General features: G+C 37.5%; 2 protein-coding genes and 1 pseudogene across 2 annotated transcripts; all 3 read right to left on the minus strand.

Annotated features, from left to right (window-relative positions):
• Positions 1-3,151: 3,151 nt before the first annotated feature.
• On the minus strand, positions 3,152-6,100 carry LOC132169576 (uncharacterized). Its single transcript, XM_088512294.1, has 2 exons — positions 3,529-6,100; positions 3,152-3,441 (listed from the first exon to the last, which is right to left on the minus strand). The coding sequence occupies exons 1-2, from the start codon at positions 6,098-6,100 to the stop codon at positions 3,152-3,154; spliced, it is 2,862 nt and encodes a 953-aa protein (XP_088368420.1).
• Positions 6,101-8,657: 2,557 nt separating this feature from the next.
• Positions 8,658-14,573, minus strand: LOC132169572 (G2/mitotic-specific cyclin-1-like). The gene is made up of 8 exons (XM_088514592.1): positions 14,511-14,573; positions 13,315-13,404; positions 12,922-12,928; positions 11,093-11,145; positions 10,884-11,009; positions 10,443-10,532; positions 10,227-10,373; positions 8,658-8,786 (listed from the first exon to the last, which is right to left on the minus strand). Exons 1-8 carry the CDS (start codon positions 14,571-14,573, stop codon positions 8,658-8,660), a joined length of 705 nt encoding a protein of 234 aa, XP_088370718.1.
• LOC148588184 (protein LITTLE ZIPPER 3 pseudogene) lies at positions 9,361-9,727 on the minus strand (annotated as a pseudogene).
• Positions 14,574-24,890: the final 10,317 nt, after the last annotated feature.

The raw sequence follows: 24,890 nt of genomic DNA on the forward strand, positions 1-24,890 counted from the left end.
TCTCTTAGAGCATGTTTAAGATTGCGTTTGAGAAATAGAGCTTTTAAGTCAAAATGCGCTTTTTGACAAAAGCTTTATTTTTAAGCTTTTCCCAAAAGTGTGTTTTAGACATTTTTAGGCTTTTTGGACCCTTAAAAGCGCTTTTAATTTTTTTTACCAAACAAGTACTTTTTTCTTCAAATGAATTTTTTGAGTGTTAACCGCACTTTTTGGCCCCTCAGACGCAATCCCAGACATGCTTTTATTTTCATTCCACAATGAATAAAACGCAGGGATTTCATTCTCTCTGAAGAGAGTCTGCAGCGAAAGACTTTTCACTTATAAGCAGAGATGGTTATAAATTAAATGACAAACATTAAATAATTAACCATAGTAAATATAAAACACCATACATAAATAATGTTAGGATTGCACAGCGGAAAAATAAAATTTTCCTGTAGTGACCCGCCAATCAGACATGGTTGCGCCGGTCACGAAACAACCATTGGATCCAAGGCCCATACAACACATCTGCACACATTTAACCATAGATCAAGTATATATAGTAAGCCCATAGCCATTATACGTCATGTATCGGTATACCATGTCATACGATGCATCTTATTAATCAATTATTAAGGGAATTACCAAGTTGCGTAAAAGATAAGTATGCTCATATAACACGTGTGCTCAATCAACTGACATATCGAACGTTTTTAAGGAAAGTAGTTGTAAGTATTTACTTATATCATACCTTGTACCTTGTATGCTCGCTCGAGTCCGCTGACATTTCGAATTCTTGCTATAACAAAACATGGCTATCGTTATACGCAGTACTAGTGGATTTACTAAAGATACACAAGGTGTAACACCCCGGTCTTATATTAGGAAGATGCAAAGAAGCCCACATAGAGTGGGCGGTTTATAAAGATAGTTATGAGTACTAAGTCCCACATTGCCTAGTTACTAGGTAAAACTGGGTTTTATAATGAATTCTTGGGAAGTTCTAGATTGACTAGTCCTTTTGGGTGATAGCGCAGATGTGGCTAGCGCTTTTCCCGAGGTCATTACAAATGGTATGAGAGCTACCTAGTAACATCAGGTCATGTGGTACTAGAGCACTGCATGACGTGGCCTTGACGAGGACGTCAGGAATTTAAGAGGGGGAGTTTGTAACACCCCGGTCCCATATTGAAAAGATGAGAAGAAGCCCACATAGAGTGAATGATTTATAAAGATAGTCATGGGTGCTAAGTCTCACATTGCCTAGTTACTAGGTGAAACTAGGCTTTATCATGAATTACAAGGAAGGTCCAAATTGACTAGTTCTTTTGGAGTGATAGCGCAAATGTCGCTAGCGTTTTTCTCTAGCTCGTTACACAAGATTCTAATCGAATACATCTAGCTAAATAGTCGCAAAACCCTACTTCTACACATTCTGGACTTCGGTCGAACATTCTATCCAAGGAGCAAACATTCGAGCTCGGGGGTGAATGATTGGTCAAAATGGGAAGAGAACATTCGGGTAGAGGCCAAAATGCATGCTTTGGCTTCAATCCTCAAGTCACCGTGTTACAAACTACATGCTAGGCTCTAGACAAGTTCATACAAACATAGTGAAACATAATATTATGAAAACTAAGGAAAACAATGAGTGTTTCTAAAATATTTGAAAACCCATGTTTCCATCTAAGGAGAAATGGCACATAGCCTAACATGGCATCTTTAAAGCTTGAAGAAAAACAAGAATAACAACAAAATAACATAAATGCTTGGTGTATGGACAATATTTTAACTTGAAGATGGCAAACTTCTCCACAACCTTCTCCTTTCCTCTTAAGAAAATCTGCTCACTCTAGGGTTGGTATTTCAGGTGTATGGGAAGACTTAGGAATGAAGGGGAGGTATTTATAGGAGTAGGGATGCATGATGCCTTCTGCAAAGGTGGAGAATATGTTAAAAATGCTTTTTTAGATTGTCACCGAATGTTCGACACTATTGGGCAAATGTTCAGTGTACTATTACCCCGATTACTTGTACTATTACCCCGAATGTTTGGTACTCATGGGCGCAGGTTAGTGTATGGAAGATGAGTTATGTTTGTCCCTTAAATTGCTTGTAACTGATCAAGTGATTTGATAATACATACCTAGGGAAGACGGATCGTACCGCATCTAGAGGTTAGGCTTACGGTCTGTGCCAACCGAAAATGGATTATACTTATATCTTAATTATGGTATTTTCATAACTACTCGAGTGACATGAACCTTATATCATGCATTGTATGAATTTTTCTTGTTAATTTATGATTGACCATTGTTATTCGGTTAGTGGTAAAATCAACCCCTTATTCTTTCTTTCATTACTATTTATCTATACTTTTACTTTTATAAAAGAAAAACAAAATAATCATATTTTGAATTGAGTTATATTTTATCTTGACAAGCTTGATAACAACACCTGCGCAGTCCTTGAGGTTTAACACTCTAAATATAGCCCTAATTTACAAGAATTCATTCTGTTGTGAGTGGTATTTTTATTATTGATATTTTTGCACACAAAAAGACCACATCAATAGGGGTAAGGAGGCGCATGGGTTCTAGGGTAGCAAGTTGGACGTTTGGTAAATACCTAGTGGGTCGAACTTTGGTCAACGGATGTTCGGTGTGGTCCCCTACCGAACATTCGTAGTAAGGACATGGTCGAACATCGACAGTCCCCTATTGAACATTTGGCCAAAGAGCTGGCTGGGTTTTTAGGGCTATTTTTCAAATGAGGGTTTAATTAGGGATAAGACACTTCTTTGAAGGTTATAAAAAAAAGGTTTTATAGAAGATACTAAGACGTCAATTACAAAGGGGACTAGAAATACAAATAGTAGTCTGACTAAACTCCTTATTGGGACACTAACTAGGATTCTTACTGTTTATAGAAGTTACAATGGAACACTTAGAACATAGGTTCCTTATTGGATTTAAAGACTACTGGAGAAATCCTCCTTATTGGCCTAATGCTCCTTAAGTCACGAACATATCATCTCCCTACTACAGTATTCGGGCATATTATGAAGAACAAATACAACTCTGTCTCATCTCAACAAGTCGTAGTTACTTTTTCAATTCCGTACCAAAACACACACAGATGCCAAGAGCAGCTAGCTAGCAATAGTTGCTTAAGCTTCGATGATTGCCTGAGACACCCATCGCATGGTGGGCCTGGCATTTGGTGTTATTCTTATGCAGGAAACTGCTTGCTTCACTACAGAATCAATATCTTTCTCTAACAGAGCAGCGGGAGGTGGGAGACGCTGATCTAGCACCTCCTTAAGCTCAATGCTTTTCTCACCAGTACTCAGAGAGGAAAGAAGCTCCTCTGGATGTGCTCCCATTATCACTTCAAGAGCCAGAACACCAAAGCTATAAACATCACATTTTTCAGTAGCCCTCATTGTGTATGCTAGCTCTGCCACAAAATGACAAATGAGAAGGGCACTAGAAAGTATTAAAAGAAAGAAAAAAATAAATAAAAATTAGTTCACGACAAGCGTACCAGGTGCCATATAACCGTATGTGCCTGCAATGAGTGTCCAATTACTAGAATCAGGCTTCAGAATCCTCGCTGTGCCAAAATCTGATATGCAGGCCTCAAACTCACTATTGAGAAGCACATTTTTGCTTGATATGTCCCGATGAATGATTGGCGGCGAGCAGTCATGATGCATGTAAGACAAAGCATTTGCTATTCTTCTCACAGTGTCTACCCGTTTGCTCCAACCCAATTCTTTTGCTTCTCTGTCATTGCTTAGGATGCTAGCCAAGCTTCCCCTCTCAACGTAGTCATATACTAGGAACTTGTGTGGTCCTTGAGAACAGAATCCATAGAATTTAACAATGTTCCTATGTCGTATTTCTGTTAATACTCGAATCTCATTCTCGAAAATCTTCATGTCGTCTATCTCTTCACCTTCCAGGCACGAGATTATCTTTATTGCTAGCAAATGTCCCGTTGGCATCTCAGCTTTGTAAACTCTTCCACTTCCACCAGTCCCAATACAAAAGTTGTCATCGAAGCCATTGGTGGCTTCAATGATATCTTCATATACGATCTTCCCCGCAAAATTCAGTATTGAGAATAGATTTGCATTACTTGATGGTTCACCTTCTTCCGGGTTGCTTCTAAGTTTTGCTCTACGAGAGGAGACAGTAAAAGCCCAAACTACAAAAGCAAATGCTAGCAGTGTTACAAACAAAGAAGCTCCAACAATGACAAAAACTTTCCGCACTTTGCTTTGAGCATCATTCTCCGGTGATATAATATTGCAGAGCCGCAAACCATTTACTTCCCCACATAAATCTTTGTTCTTACTGAATGAACTAAGAGGAGCACCGCGAAAGAGTTTATTATCAGGAAGTGGACCTTCCAGTTCATTGTATGACAAATCGATGGTGGTTAAGCCGGTCATCTGCCTGAACGAAGAGGGAATGGCACCTGAGAGCATATTGTGAGATAGATTCAGGTGTTCTAACATTATCAAATTCCCAAGCTCAAAAGGTATTTCACCTGTGAGTAAATTGTGACTAAGATTTAGTGAGCCCAGCACAGCTAGATTGCCAATCTTATTTGGGATAGTCCCATTAAAGTAGTTCTTACTCAAGCACAAATTTCGCAGCTTTGTGCAGTCCCCAAGTTGTTCTGGGATTTGTCCGCTCAGCCCATTGGCAGAGAAATCTAGCTCCTCCAGATGGGAAAGCCCACCAATTTCAGGCGGCACCTGACCTGAAAGCTGGTTGTCTCTCAGTTTCAGGAAGAACAGATTCGATAATTTTCCCAACTGCTTTGGTATTTCACCGGCAATATGATTAGAAGAGAGATCCAGCCACCCTAGTTGATCCAATTCTCCAAACTCACTGGGTATTTCACCAGTGATGTTATTGCCTGCGAGTTTTAAGGCTGTCAATTTTCTACAGCCTCCCCAGTTAGGTGAGAGAACCCCTCTCAACTTGTTGTAGCTCAAGTCAAGGTAACTGAGATTTGGATATACTCCCAAGGCCTGGTCTAACATTCCTGTGAGTTGGTTTTCTTTAAGTGAAAGGTGAACGAGGCTTTCGCAGTTTCTTAAGCCTCTCGGGATGGGACCTGAGAAGTTGTTAGAGGGTGCGGTGAAGAATTGAAGACGTGATCCTAGACAGAGAGGTGGTAACTGACCAGAGAATTTGTTGTCACCAAGTTGGAGATTTTCTAGGGATGAGAGATTTGCTAATCCTTCAGGTACTGAACCGGATAACTGATTCATAAACAAACGCAAATGGGACAGATTTTGAGCATTGAGAATACCATGAGGGAAGGGGCCCGAAAGGTTATTCTGCTGCAAAAACAATATAGTTAATTTGCTGAGGTTACCAAGAGGAGGAATAGGACCTGTTAGATGGTTTTGACTTAAAGCCAAAGCATCCAAGTTTTCCAAATTTCCTATTTCATATGGAATTGAACCATTGAAACGATTGTTCATCAATGCTAGCTCTTTCAAATTCGTCAAGAGGCCTATTTCTGAAGGCAGGATTCCGGTGAAACTGTTGTTATAGAGCTCAAGGTATTCAAGCCTTGTCCAGTTAGTGAATAGACGCGGGTCTAGCTCTCCACCTATCAAGTTATTTGCAAGATAGAGCAAGGAAAGATTGGTGAGGTTGGTGAGGGAAAGGGGAAGATTGCCAGAAAGAAAATTCATGGAAAGATCAAGGTGGGTCAGTCTTGAGAGTTTACCAATTTGGGATGGGATTGGACCACTGATAATGTTGTTATTGAGATTGAGGGTAACAAGGTTTGGCAAGGAAGAGAAATCAAAGCTGCTAAGATTACCTGTTAATAGGGTGCTTGGTAGGCTTATTTGTGTGACACTTGCGGCCATGTTGCAAGCAATTCCGAACCAAGTGCATGGGCCAGTTGTATTGATCATCGACGGTGCCGGCGGTGTCCATGACCGGAGAGATGTTCGGTTTTCAAGGGTGTGTTTCCATCTGAGGAGAGCGTCAGCCTCGGAGTTTGGTTTTGCTTCAAGGTTGGATGATAACATGTAACAAACAGTCACCAGTGCAAGGAATACACATTTTCCACGGCAGGCCATTTCTCGGGTTTGCAGGAAAAGTTAACTCCTGCAACAAGTATTGCTGTATTAACACTCAATCCTCCTTGTTTACTGATGGTGGAAACATTGTCCAAATAAATAGAAGGGGCCCTTCAGCCTTTGATTTCTAAAATGTTCGGCCAAAGCCACCCAGGCCAAATGGGGTGGCCGAACCATCCCCATTTTACAAGTTTGGAGTGGCCGAACCACCCCCATAGGCCATGGGGTGGTTCGGTCACCCCCTTGCTGGCCATTGGGGGTGGATCAAGCCACCTCCTTAGCAAAAATAGCGGTGTTCGGCCACCCCCAATTTTTTACAACTTTTGTCTTTTTTTTTGATATATATATATATTTTAGTTACGATTATTTTACTATTTTTTCAGCATATGTGGCACCAAAAGCATGGGTACCGCCTATGATTGTTTGGTTTCTCAATAAGAATAATAAGAGTTGAGTTTCTTTATGATTTTCTCTTAAATTCATAGATAGCATTTATTGATTTCAGAAGATTTCTTTGATTATTATGATAATCTCACAATCTTAGGAATATTTATCTCTTCTACTTGTTGTTTTCTCGTTCACCACTATCCATCGTTGCATCAGTATAATATCAAATTAAGTAATTGATATTGGATTAAACAATGTGTTACTTATAACCACAATTGAAGTATTAATGTATTATTATTCTAATTTATATAATTATATAATAACAAATCATACCTATAAAATATGACATAAGCTATAAGTATACCAATTCATTCTATTACAACAATTAAGTACCTAGAGACTTAGTTCTAATGTATGTTATAAACTTATAAGTCTATATATGTTATAAATTATATATATATATATATATATAAGATCAATACTTAATCATGTGATTCACTGACAATTCAAATACTTATTAAAGTTAATCATGTTATTAATATAAAATGATAACGTGATTCATGTAATATCAAATTAAGTAATTGATATTGGATTAAACAATGTGTTACTTATAACCACAATTGAAATATTAATGTATTATCATTCTAATTTATATGATTATATAATAACAAATTATACATATATAATATGACATAAGTCATAAGTATACCAATTTATACTAATACAACAATTACGTACCTAGAGACTTAGTTCCAATGTATGTTATAAACTTATAAGTTTATATATGTTATAAATTATAATTATACAACTATGCATATTGAATAATATAAATGTATAAGATTAATACTTAATCATATGATTCAATGACAATTTAAATACGTATTATAGTTAATGATGTTATTAATGTAGAATGATAATGTAATTCGTATAATATCAAATTAAGTAATTGACATTAGATTAAAAAATGTGTTACTTATAACAACAATTGAAATATTGATGTATTATCATTCTAATTTATATGATTATATAATAACAAATTATACATATTAAATATGACATAAGTCATAAGTATACCAATTCATACTAATACAACAATTTTGTACATAGAGACTTAGTTCCAATGTATGTTATAAACTTATAAGTCTATATATGTTATAAATTATAATTTTACATATATGCATATTGAATAATATAAATGTATAAGATCAATACTTAATCATATGATTCAATGACACTTCGAATACTTTATTCAAGTTAATCATATTATTAATGTACAACAATAATGTGATTTGTATAATATCAATTGTTTAAGTATTTTCTATTTTCAATTGTATAATATCAAGTTTTATTCAATTCTATTTTCTATTTTCAATTCACTCGTATAATATCAATTGTTTAATATCAAGTTAATCATATTATTTTTTTTAACTATTTTCTCTGAATTTCTTAGTAATTTTTTAAACCAATTGTTTTATGTTAAACCAAGTATATATTCATCAAGGCTCCAATAAAATCATCACATTTTAAATATATTAATAATATAAAGGGACATTCTGGTGTGCTGGTTCTTCTTCTAGGGTTCGTTTGGCAAAAGCCATGGCCCAGACACTGTTCAGTGTCTGGGCCATTGACCGGTTTTCAGACTAAACATTTGGCATATTTTTTCCAATTTTGCCCCTCTCTGAAATTTTTCCACAGACCGGTTTTCCCCCTAATTCCCATGCTTTGTGCTCCCCCCCAACCCCCTGCGCTAGCAGAATTTCTTCCCGCCCCCCCACCTATCAGCCCTCTCCCCAACCCCCCCAACACCATCACATGCGTCCCCCCCTGCGCACGCCAGAATTTCTCCCCCCCTCCCCCCCCCACACCCCCCACGCACGCCAGGTTCCCCCCACGTATCAGCCCAGGCGTATCAGGTCCCCCCCCACAATGCCTGGACCTAGTCAGCTGTCTTCATCATGTATATTAGAGGCTTAGCCTCACAAAAATCCCGAGCACCCATCCAGAAATTCATCTGCCAGTGTAGCTAGACGCCAGTCTCGGAGGAGAAGACCTCTAGCCACGGCTCCACACACACGATCACGATCGAAGGTACTGCAAATAGATTTTTGGCTATCTTTTGTAGAATTTTATTTTGTTAGTTTGGTTTTTCCTTATCTTGTGTAGAATTTTATTTTGGTTTTTCCTTATAAATGTTGGCAGAATCACAACCAAAGAAAAGTACCATTTCTAGAACCTCCTTCTTTGTGTAAGCTTTATCTAATATAAGAATCAAATCCCCTACTATAGGAACAGAAACCTCCTCATACTTGCATGCTAAGAGCATGGCAACCAAACCGATGAACTGAAGTTTCTTTCTGACCACTGTTTGTTGGGACAAAAATCTGTCTATTACACTAACTGTAAGGAACAATGTCTCCTTCATGAGTTCAAATTAACATAAAATTCTCCATAGGTAGGATCTATACAAGGTATGACTAGATATGTTTTTAACATAAATTAAACTTGCTGCTAAGGAGGAAAAAAAAATCATTTAATTTGGCCATTTTCCTGACATGAACCAGTTTAGAGGGACATTTTATCATCTTTACTGCAATTTTTCCTTCTAATGTTGCATCTTGAGACATATTTCGATTTTGGACATAGAAATAAATATGAAAGGAAGGGACTAGGTGTTGTTAAAACAAAGAATATAGCAAGTAATTAATGGAGATATTAGTTCAAGACAGAGAGAGAGAGCTAAAACTATGATAATATTATATTCCTTTCTAGTAAATATAGAGCCTGATACATCCTTGTAGTTCAGAAATCAATATCTTAACCCCCGCCCCCCAAAAAAGAAGAAGATATGACAAGAGATAGAAATAGAAGCAAAAGTGACCCTTGGAGAAAGATACTACTGTCCTACATAACTGAAACTGGAACTAGTACTATTGCTGACCATGGTTTTACAAAAAAAGAAAAAAAAAGCAAGGGAGTCTAAGTGGAGTCAATGATATTTATCCTGCTAGATCAGTTGCTGGAACCAGAAGGATTTTGGTTCGAGCTGGAGCAGATATTGAGGTCAGGAATAGTGTTTGGAGCATGGGATTTTGGGTTTCCCTTGGAGAGCTTCTGTTTGAGCTTAGAGAGCAGCACTTGATTCTCCTGGTTGAGAAGCTGCGCTTTCTTCCTTAGCCTCTCATTCTCTTTCATTATGTAACAGTTCTGCAAGTACAGCTTTGAGTTCAGCCTATCCATTTCTTGCCAAAACTAAAAAACCTTTCAAACTGCCTGTAATGCCCCTGAAACAAAAACAACAGAACCAAAATCTGAACAGAACAGAGCACAACAACAACTCTGGATAATATTCTTTATTGCCACAAAAAATTTCATACAACACATGAGACAGTAGCATTATACTATATTTTATTGTAACAAAAGATCCCTGATGTTAAGTCTAATATGTATGAAGAAAAGTAACCAATATTTATGGAGCAGAGCCAGACCAATTACTGATTAGAGGTCCAAATACAATTTACAATCGGTAGGGATTACTCTCCCTTGGGCATTTCTTGCTTTATCCTATGGTTTTGCTAGTTCAAATTACAGAAATGAAAACAAGAATGCCAATAACATCCAAGCTAGGAAAACAGAACATGTGAAAGGCAACAGCAGCTTGTGTTTATAAAGTTGTGGAAAAACAGTTGTCTGAATCTGCACTCATAAGAATCAAATCCCCTACAATAGGAACAGAAACCTCCTCATACTTGCATGCTAAGAGCATGGCAACCAAACCGACAAACTGAAGTTTCTTTCTGACCACTGTTTGTTGGGACAAAAATCTATCTATTACACTAACTGTAAGGAACAATGTCTCTTTCATGAGTTCAAATTTATCGTGGACCTGTGTTATAAACAATTAGTACCATAAACCCCAGGCATTGGTTTAGTAGAGGACATTGTATATATATACCTCAATAAGCCAGTCAATCAGTATCGACCTCATCCTCTCATTAATGTCAAACTGTTGTCCCATATAGTTTGGTGAGACACAACTAAAACTCTGCAAAAAAATTGCTGGTGTTTTAGTAACCAAACTTAGGTAGAAATTGATGTTTTTTCTTGTTTGTTTGCCGCATTTGTAATCAAAATAGATTTTGAAAATTTAAAGCATATCATAAAATTCTGCTGAAATATTAATTGGATAAGTTCTGCAAGGAAATTCAATTAAAATGAACTATACAAGCAACTGAAAACTTGAGCCACGCAACTGCAAAGCATAATTAAACATGTACTTTTTTTGAAGTATCACGATAAGTTCTGAAATTGCATTGGCTACAACTAAAAGATCAGTGTGTTTCTGAATGAAATTGCTTCAACAATTGCAGAATATGGACATCATAGTTCAGTATACCTCCATTTTTCTGTAGTAGGCATAGAGATCTTCAATGTAGTCCACAACTGCGAGAGGATTCTTTGCATCACAGCTGTCGATATCCATGACAGGCTCTTCAACTATATCCTCCATTTCAATCTCCTCCTAACAATTTATAGTACAACAATTACAATTTTGCACATTGGTCAACACAATTTTCGAAGAACTATTTTTAGAAAGGTAGATACCATCTCATCAGTTTCACTAGGCATATCTTCTGCTTGTTCTAAAAACATGGGCACTGTGATGCAGATATAGTTTAGAACGGCTTATCTTATCTTATCGTATTTTACATTTCAGTCTTTTGTTTAAACTAGGTTTCTTTGTTAGTTTGTTATTCTATCTTATCTTTCATTCTTCCATTTTAAATTAGGTTCTTTGTTAATCTTCTATTTGGTTTAGTCTTCTTTCACAGACTTCTAAACCAACTTTATTTCATTGTTATTTTAGGGCTAGGAGTCTTGGGCTATAAATATATGCTTATAGCCTTTAACAATTCAGTTGTTGATTATTATTGATTTTGATTAATGAGAATACTCAGAGTTGAGTTTATTCCCCTTTTCCTATAAACTTTAGAGAGTATCTATTGTTTTTTAGAAGAATTCTTAGGTTATTGATAGACTCAAGATCTAGAATTAGTTATCCGCTGCTTTAATGTTGTTATTCGCTGTAGCCCACTAAGTTAGGCTGCATCAGTTGGTATCAGAGCTCCAGTTTTCTTTCCATGGCATCGCCAAACACAAAAAGAAGGGGCAACCGCTTTGCAAATCGGGAGGACGTGTATGAACGTGAGGAAGTAGTCGGTGAAACACGCACAGAGGAGCAGTGGCAACGCCTGGTGGATGAGGCAGAGATGCTGCGGAAAAAATTAAAGGCGAATCAAGCAGCAATTCGTTGGAAACGCCTGGTGGAGGAGGTAGAAATACTACGAAAAGAGATAGAGATCTTCACAACCTGAATTGACAACCAGGGTAGCCCTAAAGTTCGTCACCATCGAATGAATCCACGCTTTGTGGATGAGGATAATGTGGTTGTCGGTCATAGGGCACATTCTGAAAAACGGAGAGCACGAATTAAGACGGAGATGCCGCGACAAGCCAACTTGACCATTATTCCCAAGCCTCAAATCCATCAACCAAATCCATATTCTGTGGAGGAGGAAAAAGAATCTGTGGATGAAGAGTTTCAGGAATCCGAGTTCATTGATGAATTCAGACATGAGGATGTTGAAGATCCTTCGCAAGGGTTTGGGGATTGGGATTCACCACCAACCTATGATGAGGAGCCCGTAGAAGATGACTCATGGGCAGAGGAAAGGCCCACGGAGGAGCACGAAAAAGATGGGTTTTTTCCCATGTTTGGTGGTCTCTATCCAGAAGAAGATGGCCAATTGGAAGAGGAAGGGCCCACGGAGGAGCACGAAAAAGATGGGTTTTTTCCCATGTTTGGCGGTCTCTATCCAGAAGAAGATGGCCAATTGGAAGAGGAAGGGCCCACGGATGTCATCGTCGATTATGAAGAAGTTGAAGAAGACCTTCCAGGTGCATTACCTAATTTTAGTGATGAAGAATTAGGTTATGTTGATTTCCTTGGTATTGAAGATATTTTAAATTCTCCTAACGAAGATTATAGTGAGTTTTATGCGGATGAGAAAAATTATATGTTCACAAGGGAAACATTGGTTGACCCATTCTTGAGTATCTTCATGGCACATGGAAGGGAGAAGGAACGAACGAAGAGCAAATCTACAGTATTGCCAAATGGTGTATGGGGCTTTCATGACAACCATCAAAGTATTTCGATGATGAGAAGCGTCACGCTTATTGTGGAATGTTACCTCGTCTTGATCTTGAGGAATGGCGAGTGGAATGAGTTGATTGGGCATCCGAAGGACCGTGGAAAGAACCGGCCGAATTCGAGGACGAATTCTCTCCAACGTGGGGAGAATGATGCAGATATAGTTTAGAACGGCTTATCTTATCTTATCGTATTTTACATTTCAGTCTTTTGTTTAAACTAGGTTTCTTTGTTAGTTTGTTATTCTATCTTATCTTTCAGTCTTTCATTTTAAATTAGGTTCTTTGTTAGTCTTCTATTTGGTTTAGCCTTCTTTCACAGACTTCTAAACTAACTTTATTTCATTGTTATTTTAGGGCTAGGAGTCTTGGGCTATAAATATATGCTTATAGCCTTTAACAATTCAGTTATTGATTATTATTGATTTTGATTAATGAGAATACTCAGAGTTGAGTTTATTCCCCTTTTCCTATAAACTTTAGAGAGTATCTATTGTTTTTTAGAAGAATTCTTAGGTTATTGATAGACTCAAGATCTAGAATTAGTTATCCGCTGCTTTAATGTTGTTATTCGCTGTAGCCCACTAAGTCAGGCTGCATCACACTGGGATAACTTCTTTAGGTGACTTGTGTTCCTTGTCTACAAATATGCAATCTCCAAATCCAATTGAGTTTGAAGCTGATGGGTTTGCCTTCTTAGTTTCCTGTTCATAGTTAAAGTCAAACTTCAAAAATTTCAACCCGACCAACAGAAACCTCCTCAATTTTAATATTTAGATGGTGAAATCTCTTTTGTTTAGGGTTGAAACAGCTTTATTGAAACAGCTTGATCTCTCCCACAAAAGGGCCTCCCTCATCAAAACTACTTTTTGTTCCCTCCCTTTCATTTTCTTCACTGACAGAGGAATACCTGCACACTTTCTCACGCACGCACGCATACTCAAAACAGACCCCATCAGACACATACATCACCCTCTCTACTCTCTCTAGCTTAATGGATATCATAAGGGACTCAACAGAGATTTCATAATAGGACACCCCACATTTTTCCACCCTTTTCGATCTCCTCTGCCATCCAATTATCCCCACATTTTTTCCACCTTTATATTCTATACTTAAGGGCAGCTGGATTTGGGTTGGAATATATTGTATACTTAATTGGAATATAGCATAGAATCTATTATTTTGCTTTTCTTTTTTGGGAGGCTATATAATAATCTCGGGTTTTGCATGTATGCATGTATGTTGATTTTGCTTTATAAGTAGATTTTATCGCTTTCTCTTCTTGGGCTTATTTTGTACTTCTAATCAAAATATGTTGCTTCTCGAGATGTTAGAAATTCATATACTTCTAATCAAAAAGAAAAAATGACGGTTTGTTTGCTTGCCATGAAAAAATTGGCCATAATTATGCTAAATATGTGTATCTGTGTGTTGTCTTTGGTATTAGGGTATTTCATCAATTATGCTAAATATGCCACCACTTTTTGCTTAGTCGGCATTAATGTTGGCCTCATTTAATTTTCAGTTTGGCGGGTATTACTTGCGACAACGACAATCCAACAACTTCAAGGTAGGTTACTTATTTTATACCAAAGCTTGCTTCAATTCTAAATTATTTGTGCCTAACCTATTTTCCTACTTATTGTAAATATGTCGTATCACAGTTCACGTAATCGTATATATTAGTTTGAGTGTCTACGTAAAAGTTTAGTTTTGTGTTGACTGTGGTTGGTAGATAAGTATCATACATGATTTGTTCACGTTGTTATGCTATTTTCTATACATATTCGAAGATGTTGTTCTTTACCACTCCCCGTAAGTCTCCTCGAAAGGCTGGGATGCAAACCCCATCCCCACCAGAATTTCCCATCCCATAGGCAAATGTGAAATGGGAACAAGAGCACTAGGATATCCTGGTGCATATTCTTTGCAACTGCCAAGATGAAGGAGTTCGCCCGCCCTTTGGGAAGCATCTGGCGGGCATCATGAAAAAATTAAACAAACGACTGAAGGATGGCACCGCCTACACACAAAAACAGGTTGAGGGCAAAATTAAGCATCTTAGAGAGCAGTGGGTGAACTTCTCGGAACTTGTCCGAGATAAGGCAGGTACCGGCTGTGGGTGGGATGATGATTTGGGGACTGTCACGGGAACTCCGGAACAATGGAAACACCTCCGACTGGTATGCCACTAATATTATGTTTAACATTTCCTTAATTATGCGAGTTGACGTACTTATTGACCGTTTGTGTTTTATCTTGGGTCTTTTTCGTTTATTTGCTCTTCCTTCTCAGACAAAGAGCCTGAACAAGTACTACAAATTTCGAAATGGCCCCCCAGCGAACTTCAAGCACCTATGCTACATCTTTGAAGGCTCAACATCCACTGAAAAGTGGAGGTATGCCAGCACACAATCACCCCCGGGCAGCGATTGTGAAGATAATGACATTGATCTCAACAACCCTGTGGGGATCATAGACCTCACGAAGCCCCAGTGTGCGTCAGCTCACAAGGCAAAAGGAAAAGGAAAAGGGAAGTTGAAGAGGGAAGGTTCTCACTTGCAGGGATCGAACTCTAGCAAGCGTTCATCCAAGGGTGAGCAAATTTACTCGGAGATGCACAGCTCCTTCGATGTCTTGAGATCGGACTATTTACAGAGGTGCAAGCTTAGCGATGGCCATTCACCCGGCGATGGTATGTCTTATAAGCCCCCTCCCAGCCAGTATCCTGAGGAAGACATCATGGACCGTATCAATGTGTTGGCAGCTGAAATGTCATTGCCCACGAAAAAATATGTAAAGCATGCAGGGCGCTCAACGATCTGACTTGGGCAAGGATAATGTTGAAAATGAATGACGACGGTGTACGTCATTGGCTAAACGATATTGATCCAGACAAAGATAATTGAAGCTTATGTTTTATGTTAATATTTTATGTTGTATTTTATGGTTGTTTCCATTGACTATTTTCTATTCTAACCGCTTAAGTTAGTTTGATTGCAATATTAGAGGCACAACTTGATACTATATTATGGATGCTTATTATGGAGTAGAGGAACATTTTTAACACTAATGCTTAATGTTATTAACCTAGTTTTGCTTTCCAATTTTAATTACCCGGTTGCATGTTATTAATATAGACTGAATATAGCCTGATGACATTTACGAATGTTATGACTAGAATGTGACGTTATTCGTCTCATTTAAATGTAGGCCTGTTGACATGTATGCAGCTGGCCCGTCTAATGGTAACATTGGTAATGCACGTCATTAGGTGGACAGTATCGATGAATTGCCCGAGTCGAATGCATCCGACACAGACGACGAGGATGAGTGTAATTTTGAGGGTTTACGATTCGAGCTAGAGAATTTACTAGTGCGCATGGCAATGATCGTGGAAGAATGTTACCACCATTTAATGCACCCATGCGTAAGGGTTTGCATTCCACAAAGGACTTCCAAGCTGACTGGCGCGATGTGGGTACACTAGGTGCTTACCAATCCGAACCCAAATACATGCTATGAGCAATTTCGTATGTTGCCTAAGACTTTCTTAAAATTGTACAACACATTGAAACACAATGGTTTTTTACAAAGTAGCCGGTATGTTAAGATCACAGAACAGGTTGCGGCATTTTGCCTAGTGATGGCATAGTGCCACACGCAACGGACGGTAGCGAATAGGCTATAGCGCTCATTGCACACGATAAGCGTTTATGTTAATCGGACAACTAAAGCACTGTGCAGGCTTGGGAAAACTATTATACGTCCAGCTGCGATGGAGTTGCCTCATCCATATGTTGCATGAAATAGCCGCTACTATCCATGGTTCGCGGTACGCCATAGTATAACATATCGCATTACATCACAATCACCAATGGCATATATCTATTGTCTTTTGTGTCCTATATCTGATCAACTTTCGGTAATACTGTTGTAACCAGAAATGCATTGGAGCAATTGACGGTACTCACGTTAAAGCGTGCGTTCAAGGTGAGGACATTGTGCCCTACAGAAGCAGGAAGTCCACAATAACACAGAATGTCATGTGCGTCGCTAACTTCGACCTTTGCATCACATACGTTTATGCTGGATGGGAGGGCATCACTCATGACTCGCGGATTTTCCAGGAGTGCATCGAGGATCCCACCGCTCTTTTCCCCATGCCAGTCGAAGGTACTATACGGAGACATGTCTTTGTGTCGGGTTCTATTGATTTGTAATACATTTACAATTCCTTATCTACGTTGGAACCCTATATGATATAATGTTGTACCTGATTATCTTCAGACTACTTTTACTTGGTTGACTCTGCCTACGGATGCTACAAGGAATTTTTACCCCCACATCGCAACGAGCGATACCATTTGCAAGATTTCCGCCATGGTTGACCTCGTCCGAAGAATGTAGTAGAATTGTTTAATTATAGGCATTCCTCATTACGATCAGCTGTGGAAAGAACTTTTGGAGTATGGAAAGCCCGATTCCCTATCTTCGACAATATGCATCCATACCCGATTGAGAATCAACGACTATTTGTGGTCGCATGCTGCACGGTACACAACTTCATTCGCAAATACTGCGGTGCTGATGATCCACTATTTCGTGTGGCCCTAAAGAAGCATTACGGGCAAGATTGGATCGATGTAGCGCAATTGCCTACCTTGACATCCCTTCCATACGTCGCGCATGGACAACCACCAAACCGAACCCACGAAAGCAAGGAAATGATGATTATAGTCCGAGAGGCAATGACATCTCACATGTGGAAAACCGCGAATGAGGAGTAATTTATATTATTTTGTGTGGCTTCCCCATTTTTAACAAAGAAAAAAGCAAGGAATAAAAAAATTGCCATATATAATTTTTTGGGGTTAGGACCATCTAATCAGAACCTTAACCGAACTCGCTTATTTAATCCAAGTCGCTAAGCATAGAATCATACGTGTACCTCTGCATCTAAGTAGACAGTGCTATCAAAAAAATTCGACCGAGACACTCCCATAATCCATTTTCTCTTCGGAGAATTTACTTCAACCATTAATGTCAAATAAATAATACAATTTTGTGGGGTTGAAGGGAAATATCCAAATACATGTTTTATTCTTTCAATAATCCATATTTATAGCAATGAAATCCGATTGTTCCTACCCTGAGTGAAGTGATAAATGACTGATTACAAATATCTATGATCTATATTATCTTCTTTATTCTCTATAAAGGACCAGAAATGCCTAGTTTACGTATCATTGGGATGTGCATTAACAACTTCTTATACTTATATTTCTTATACTTATATTTAAAAATTAAATAAATTATAAATAATCTAAATTAAAATTAAAAAGTGAATTTTTTATTATTGGAATTACTCTGAAAAAAGAAAAAAAAAAAAAAAAAAAAAAAAAAAAGAGTATCTGTCCCAGCTATGCACAAATAAAGTCCACACATTGTATATCAAGAACAAGCGGATATAAATTACAATGATTGCGTCAAAGGAGTAGCACAATTAATACAAAATACAAAAAAAATATAAATTACAACGGTTAAGTATCTACAATTTAGAGGGAAAGAGTTCATTTTAACATCAACTTGTTACTACTAGATCCGTTGTAACCGCCAACATAAAGGAGCGCCAGCAAGATAAGCAAAGTCAACACTGCCTGATACGTGCTTTAACTGGAACTTGTTTTCTCTAGACTGGTTATTCGCTACCATAGATTTCCACATCTCATCCCTAGACTGCAACATGTTTTCTAGATGTGCTGTATACTATGCTTGTTCATTAGCCAACAATTTTTCAAGTCTATCAACTTCTGCCCGAGTTTGCTCTTCTATGTCCTTCAAGCGTTGCATGATTTTTTTTTCATAAGCTGTCATCTCGTTGTTGGCCCAAAGAAAGAAGCCACAATCACCAACTTGCTACAACAAACAATATTTGGAAAAAAAGTCAAAAATATACCCTAAACCAAATAAAATTGGTCAAAAAATGTAAACATGGAAAATAAATGTCATACAATACCTTATACTTTTCGCACCCATACCACTTTCTACTGTAATTATCATTTGTCCAGGAATACCTTACGAAGGCAACAACTCCACAGCGACATAATGGACGGCCACTCGACGCATCACTATTTGCAGACATAATCAACCCTGTGATATTGTGAAGGGGATGCATAGAGCAGTTATGTTTTGAAAGAATCAATATCCATCTTAGTACTACTAAAGGATTCAAGGGTTACTAAATAAATGGGATCCTACAGGAATTTTGAGCTAATCGTCTTACCTGATGAAGGTTGTAACGAAACTCAGAAATGTAGGACCCTACAAACGGGATAACCAGGAACAGAAGTCATCAGAAGTTAAATAACATTGATGTGACAATCACAGACAGATGAAGAACCTATTACCTGAAACAGCCTACGTAACTCCAGTGCAAATAATATACTTGCTATTGCTGCAGGTCTAACATCAAAGAGAAATTGAGCAAAAAGTATAATATACAAAATTCAGACTAAAACAAGTAAACAATAAAGAAGTCTTCCACGCTCTTGGTTACCCTTTACAACTAGCCCTTCTCCTTGAGAACTTTCATCATTGATTTTCTTCCTCTAATGAAAAGCCAACATGGCTCCTGTAACGTCCTTTAACTCTAAGGACTCTTTCCCCCATGTTAGAGTTGTAACGAAATTCTCATACGTAGGAGAAGTTGGGAGTGAACTCAATAGCATCAACGCCTTGGCTTCGTCTTCGAATTTCACATCAACCCTCTTCAAATCTCTGATTATCTGATTGAATGTGTTGATGTGTTGGCTCAAATTCGAGCCTTCTACCATCTTCAAGCCGTACCACCGCTGCTTTAGATAGAGCTTGTTCGCCAACGACTTTGACATATACCGACTTTCCAATTTCAACCAAACTGCCGCCGGAGATTCTTTGTCCATGACATGATCCATCACGTCGTCTCCTAGACTAAGCCGAATAGTAGCCACAGCTTTCACCTCAAGTTCCTTCCAATATGTGTTTGCCATCCCTTCTGGTTTCATCCCATATAACGCCTTCCCCATCTCTTGTTGCACCAACAAATCCTTGACACGTCTCTGCCATAACCCAAAATTACCGGATCCATCGAACTTCATCACGTCGAATTTCGCAGAAGATGTGTCAATCCTAGCCATCGTATAATTAGATTCTGAGACCAATTATTGTTACCGTGCGCAACAATAATGAATAATATGGGATCGAAAAGAGAAAGATTAAGAGAGAGTTGAGACACAGATTTACGTGATTTGGCAACATGCCTACGTCCACAGGAGAGAGTGCGGTTATATTTTACTATTCAATGATTTAGGGTTACAATTTATAGGAAAACTCTAATTATAAGTACTTTGAAAAACGACAAAATACCCTCCACAACTTATTTGTCCTCAGGCCCACATAAATTAATTACACCCAATGGGCCAGTAGTAGAATGTGAGCTACTTGTTCCAACACATGGTTATAGAAACTTAAATAAAATACAAAGAGATAAAAGAAAGGAAAGAAACACAGATTTTAAACAGTTCAGGTTATAGTCTACCTCTACACGTTAAAGTAAAGGAGAAAACACAAGACTAAGAACCCATAACTTCTATTTAATTAAGGACTCTCGGCATTATGTTTGATTCCTATATATATAGAGTTCCCTTAATTAATGGAAATGACTTAAGAATAGCATTACTTGAAGTAAAATAGAAACAATCTTTTTTTTACCCTTGCGATTAATTTAACATTGATCTAATTATATAGTGCCATGTCATAAAAGAATTAAAATAATACCGTAACATATTCATTGTATACTATCACTATCATATGCACCATTAAATCTATAAAATTTATGCAAATCATACAATAAATTTGTTAAGTTTCAAACGCAATGGATCTCGATTTTGACCAATTACTTTTCAATGCAAAACATTGACGGCATTTCTCTTGTCTTAACAACGGACAGTGATCATTTCCATTTCAATGAGTTTGAGAGGCGTTATTTCGTTGTTAAGATGTTATTTTATTGTATATCTAATAGTGTATATTATGCATTTTTAAATGACGTGACAACATATTTATCACATGGCTTTATATATACTGTTAGATATAACAAAATAAAAAGTCGAACATAAAATAGTATCTTTCATTTCACAAAAAATAAAAATAAAAACGAAGAGGATTATTTTCCCTTACAAGTTTTATATATATATTAAATAATTGAAAAATATAAAGTAGATTGTCGAGGACAGATGGCAGGAACCAGTGCGGTATATACACTCAATTCTAAAAGAATTTTTTATTCCTAATCAAACAAAAAACTTACAACAAAACATTTCCCAAACGGAACTTATCAAGATCATTTGGTTGTAAAAAGCAGTCAGAATTCTTTTGAACATATCAATATCCCCTAAGTTTAGATGAGTGGAGCACCAACGTACGTCACCCCGAAAACAAGTCAATTTAAGAATGATTCAAACCAGAACAACTCTCAAGAAGAAGAAAAAAAAAACTAGATCAAGATCCCCGAAGTTTACCTGAGTGGAGGCTGTTGTCCTTTGGAGCACCTACGTCACCCAGAAAGCAGGTCAATTTAAGCATGATTAAAACTAGAAACCATCTTAGGAGAGAAAAAGAAAAAAAAATAAATAAAAAAAAAAAAAAGGGAAAAGAAAAACTAGGAAACGACACAAAACCGTCCACTCAGCACCCTTGTCCTCGATTATCCATGAGAAATGCTATAACGTCAATAAGTTCTCCATATTTGACCTATAATCCCTTACAAATTCAATAGATGAACCATTAAATTTATGAGGTCCACCATTAACTTATGTGGGGTCCACATAAGGTCACAAATCTAATGGTTGATTTGTAAGATGATGAGAAGGAGAAAATATAGAAAAAAAAATATTGATACATAGTATTTCTCATTATTCATCCCCATGTTGGGATAGGGTTAGACCCATGTTTATAGAAACTTTAATAAAATATCGAGATAAAAGAAAGAGAGGAAACACAGATTTTAAATAGTTCAACTTATAGTCTACCTCTACATGTTAAAAGTATTTTTTACTACATCTTTTCTTGATAAGTTTACAATACTAAGGACTGCATATATTTATAGAGCTTATAGATAATTTGAATCCAATATAACCCTAAGCAATTTTTATTTTATTTATTTATATATTTTTTTACTTCAGTCTTATCAAATTATCTTCAAATTCCTGAATTTAAAATAATTTAATTGGAAAAATATAATTTAGCCTCCCAAATTACTAGCCATTTACGATTTAGCCCTACAATGTTTAAAAAAGTAATTAAGTAGCCCCCCAGCTACCAATCAGTTGCAATTTGGCCACTTTGTTAGTCATTACCGTCAAATAAGATGGAAAATTCAATACGACGTCATTTTGGGCATGGTTAAGTTTGTAAAATGCCCTTTTGAGAAAAAAAAAATCAATTTAAAAAATGCCCCCAAAACGACGTCTTTTTGAGGAAAAAAAAATTAATTAAAAAACGGTGGTTCAGATTCTATGGGTCGATCCCAGATGGACTTTTTCAGAGAGCGGTTTCTGAGAAATTTTTTGCTGGAAACAATCTCATTGGAAATTTTCTGAGAAATTGCCAGCAGGAATATGGTTTTTATGGGGGCTTCAGGTGCTTGATTTGTCTGATAATTTGCTGGAGGGAGAGTTCCTGAACGAATTGAAGCATTCTATGATTTGAGAGCAATAAATTAAAGCAAGAACCAGTTCTCCAAAAAGCTCTTGGGGGATATTGGAGATTGTTCTGTTCTAAAACTGGTTGACTTTAGTGAGAACTCCCAGAGTCACTGCGGAGACTTAGTTCATTTGACTTGGTCAATGTCAAATTGCATTAACCTTTTGGCTATGGATGTTAACCATCATCAGTTTGCACTTGGCAGGCAAGCCAATTCCAACACCCATCCTTCAAAACTTAGAACATGGGTCACAATCATAAACAATCTTGCATCGAAAGGACACCAAAAAAGTCTATCTTTTTAGCATACCCAGATCGTAAAATCTATAATACAATCCGAATCATCCGATTGACAACTGACAAGTAAACTTGATCAGCAAGTTCAGCAACCAAAAGAAGAAAAAACAGCATCTACCGAAAACAGAGAACGTGGGTGTCTGATTAGAGAAGGTGGAATATGAATCTGGGCATGGGCAGTGGGGTTCGAATCTGGGCGGTGGGCTGGGCGGTGGACTAGCAGGGGATTATAATCTGGCCGGTGGGCTGTGGAGATCGAATTGGGTCAGTCGTATTGACCTGGACGGTGGCGGTGGTTCTTTGTCTGTGCGGTGGTGGCGTATTCCAGCGTCGGCTGTGGGCTGGCCGGTGGTGGGTGGCCATGGTTTTGAGCTTGAGGTTGAATGGGATTAGTTTTCAGTCGTGAGGATGAGACTAGAATGTTTTAATCTGGTGTATTCAACTACATTTTTTAACTTGTTATAAGATGATTTGTTACTCAATTAATGGTTGGCAGAAAATGATTTGGAGTCTTTCTTAAAATTGATTTTTTTTTTCCAAAAGGGTATTTTAGTAACTTAACCTTGCCAAAATGTTATCGTATTGAATTTTTCATGGCAGTGATGACTAACGGAGGCGATTTTATTACTTTTTTAATATTGAGAGCCAAATTATAAATAACTGGTAATTTGGAGATTAAATTATATTTTTTCCTAATTTAATCTTTATTAATCCCAAAGGATTTATGTTCTTTTCAATATTGACTTGGGTCAATGGACAACTTGGTGGGGGCTTTGTGTCCTCACAAAGTCCTCCATTGCAATTCCGCAATGATTATTGGACACTAGGGTGGTGTTTGGCAAAAGGCATAGCCCGGCCTAGACACTGTTGTTGTCCTTTCCCTGATGTGAAATTACACTATTACCCTTCAGTTGTTTCTCCCAAAATATCCAGCGCTGTACTCTTTTCCTCTAGCTCCCTCATTTCCTCCATCTCCGTGTCTTCTCCTTCACGAGTCGAGCATCCATCCCTTGCGAAAATAAAGCCTCTTGTTTCACCCCCCATCCCTTGCGAAAACTTGTGAGCCCGTTTCACCCTCCACCCGTTTCACCCCCGATCACGCCTTCACAGCCAACTCCCTATCTTCATTCTTCTACTCTCCCTTTCTTGGAAATGCTGAAACGAAGCACGCTCTAGCCGTCCGTCGCTCTCTCTCTCCAGAGTTTGTGCTTTATCTCTGGCATAGCAGCAAAGGAGGGAGGGATTGGAATTTTCAAATTTTTTCTTCTTCTTGTTTGGCTTCTTTCTATGCTCTATTTCGAGCTAAGGAAAATCAGCGCAAGATCACAAGGTAAGAGCCTGAATTTCCTTTTCTTTTTCTCCCCATGTGTCGTTCTTTTTTGAATTCCTTTCAGTTTGGTTGCTTTTTTTCTCAGAAACAATAAGTAACTATTGTTTCTTTCGATTCGGTTGCTTTTTGGTGTATTGTGAGGGTTCAAAAATTTAGGGTTTAATTTGAGGATTTCCATTGTAGTTTAAATTTCGTTACACCCATTGGATGAGTGTTTTTGTTTGGAAATTTCTGATGTGTTGTGATTTTGTTGATTTTGGGTTCAAATTATTGTGGTTGGTTCTAGTGATTTTCGGTTGTTGGTGCTATATTGTACCAAAATTGAGTATTATGATAGGATTTTGATGTGGTATTTCTATGACCAAAAATATCAATTATAAAAATAACCACTCGCAATAGGACGAATCTCTGTAGGATACGGCTATAGAGAGGGTGTCGAACCTCAAGGACTGCAGGGGTTTTATTATCAAAATTCAAAAGATTAAAATTAACTTAATTCAAAAGAGAATGATTTGTTTGTGTTAATTTAAAGTGCATAAAATAAATAGAAATAAAAAGAGTAAATATATGAAAAAGAGCGTAGGATATTGACTTCACCTCTATCCGCACAACAATGGCTAATCATAATTAATCCCAAAAATTCATTCTATGCATGTTATAAATAAACAAGAAACTACCTTATTAAAGAATAAGCATAATCTATCTTCGGTTGGCACGGATCGTCCACCTAACCACTAAGATGCGGTACGACCCGTCTTCCCTAGGTATAAATTATCTAATTATTTAACAGGATACATACAATCAATGAATAAGTGT

Source organism: Corylus avellana, chromosome 1, assembly GCF_965113065.1.
Source record: "Corylus avellana chromosome 1, dhCorAvel1.hap1.2, whole genome shotgun sequence".
Classification (NCBI taxonomy): domain Eukaryota; kingdom Viridiplantae; phylum Streptophyta; class Magnoliopsida; order Fagales; family Betulaceae; genus Corylus; species Corylus avellana.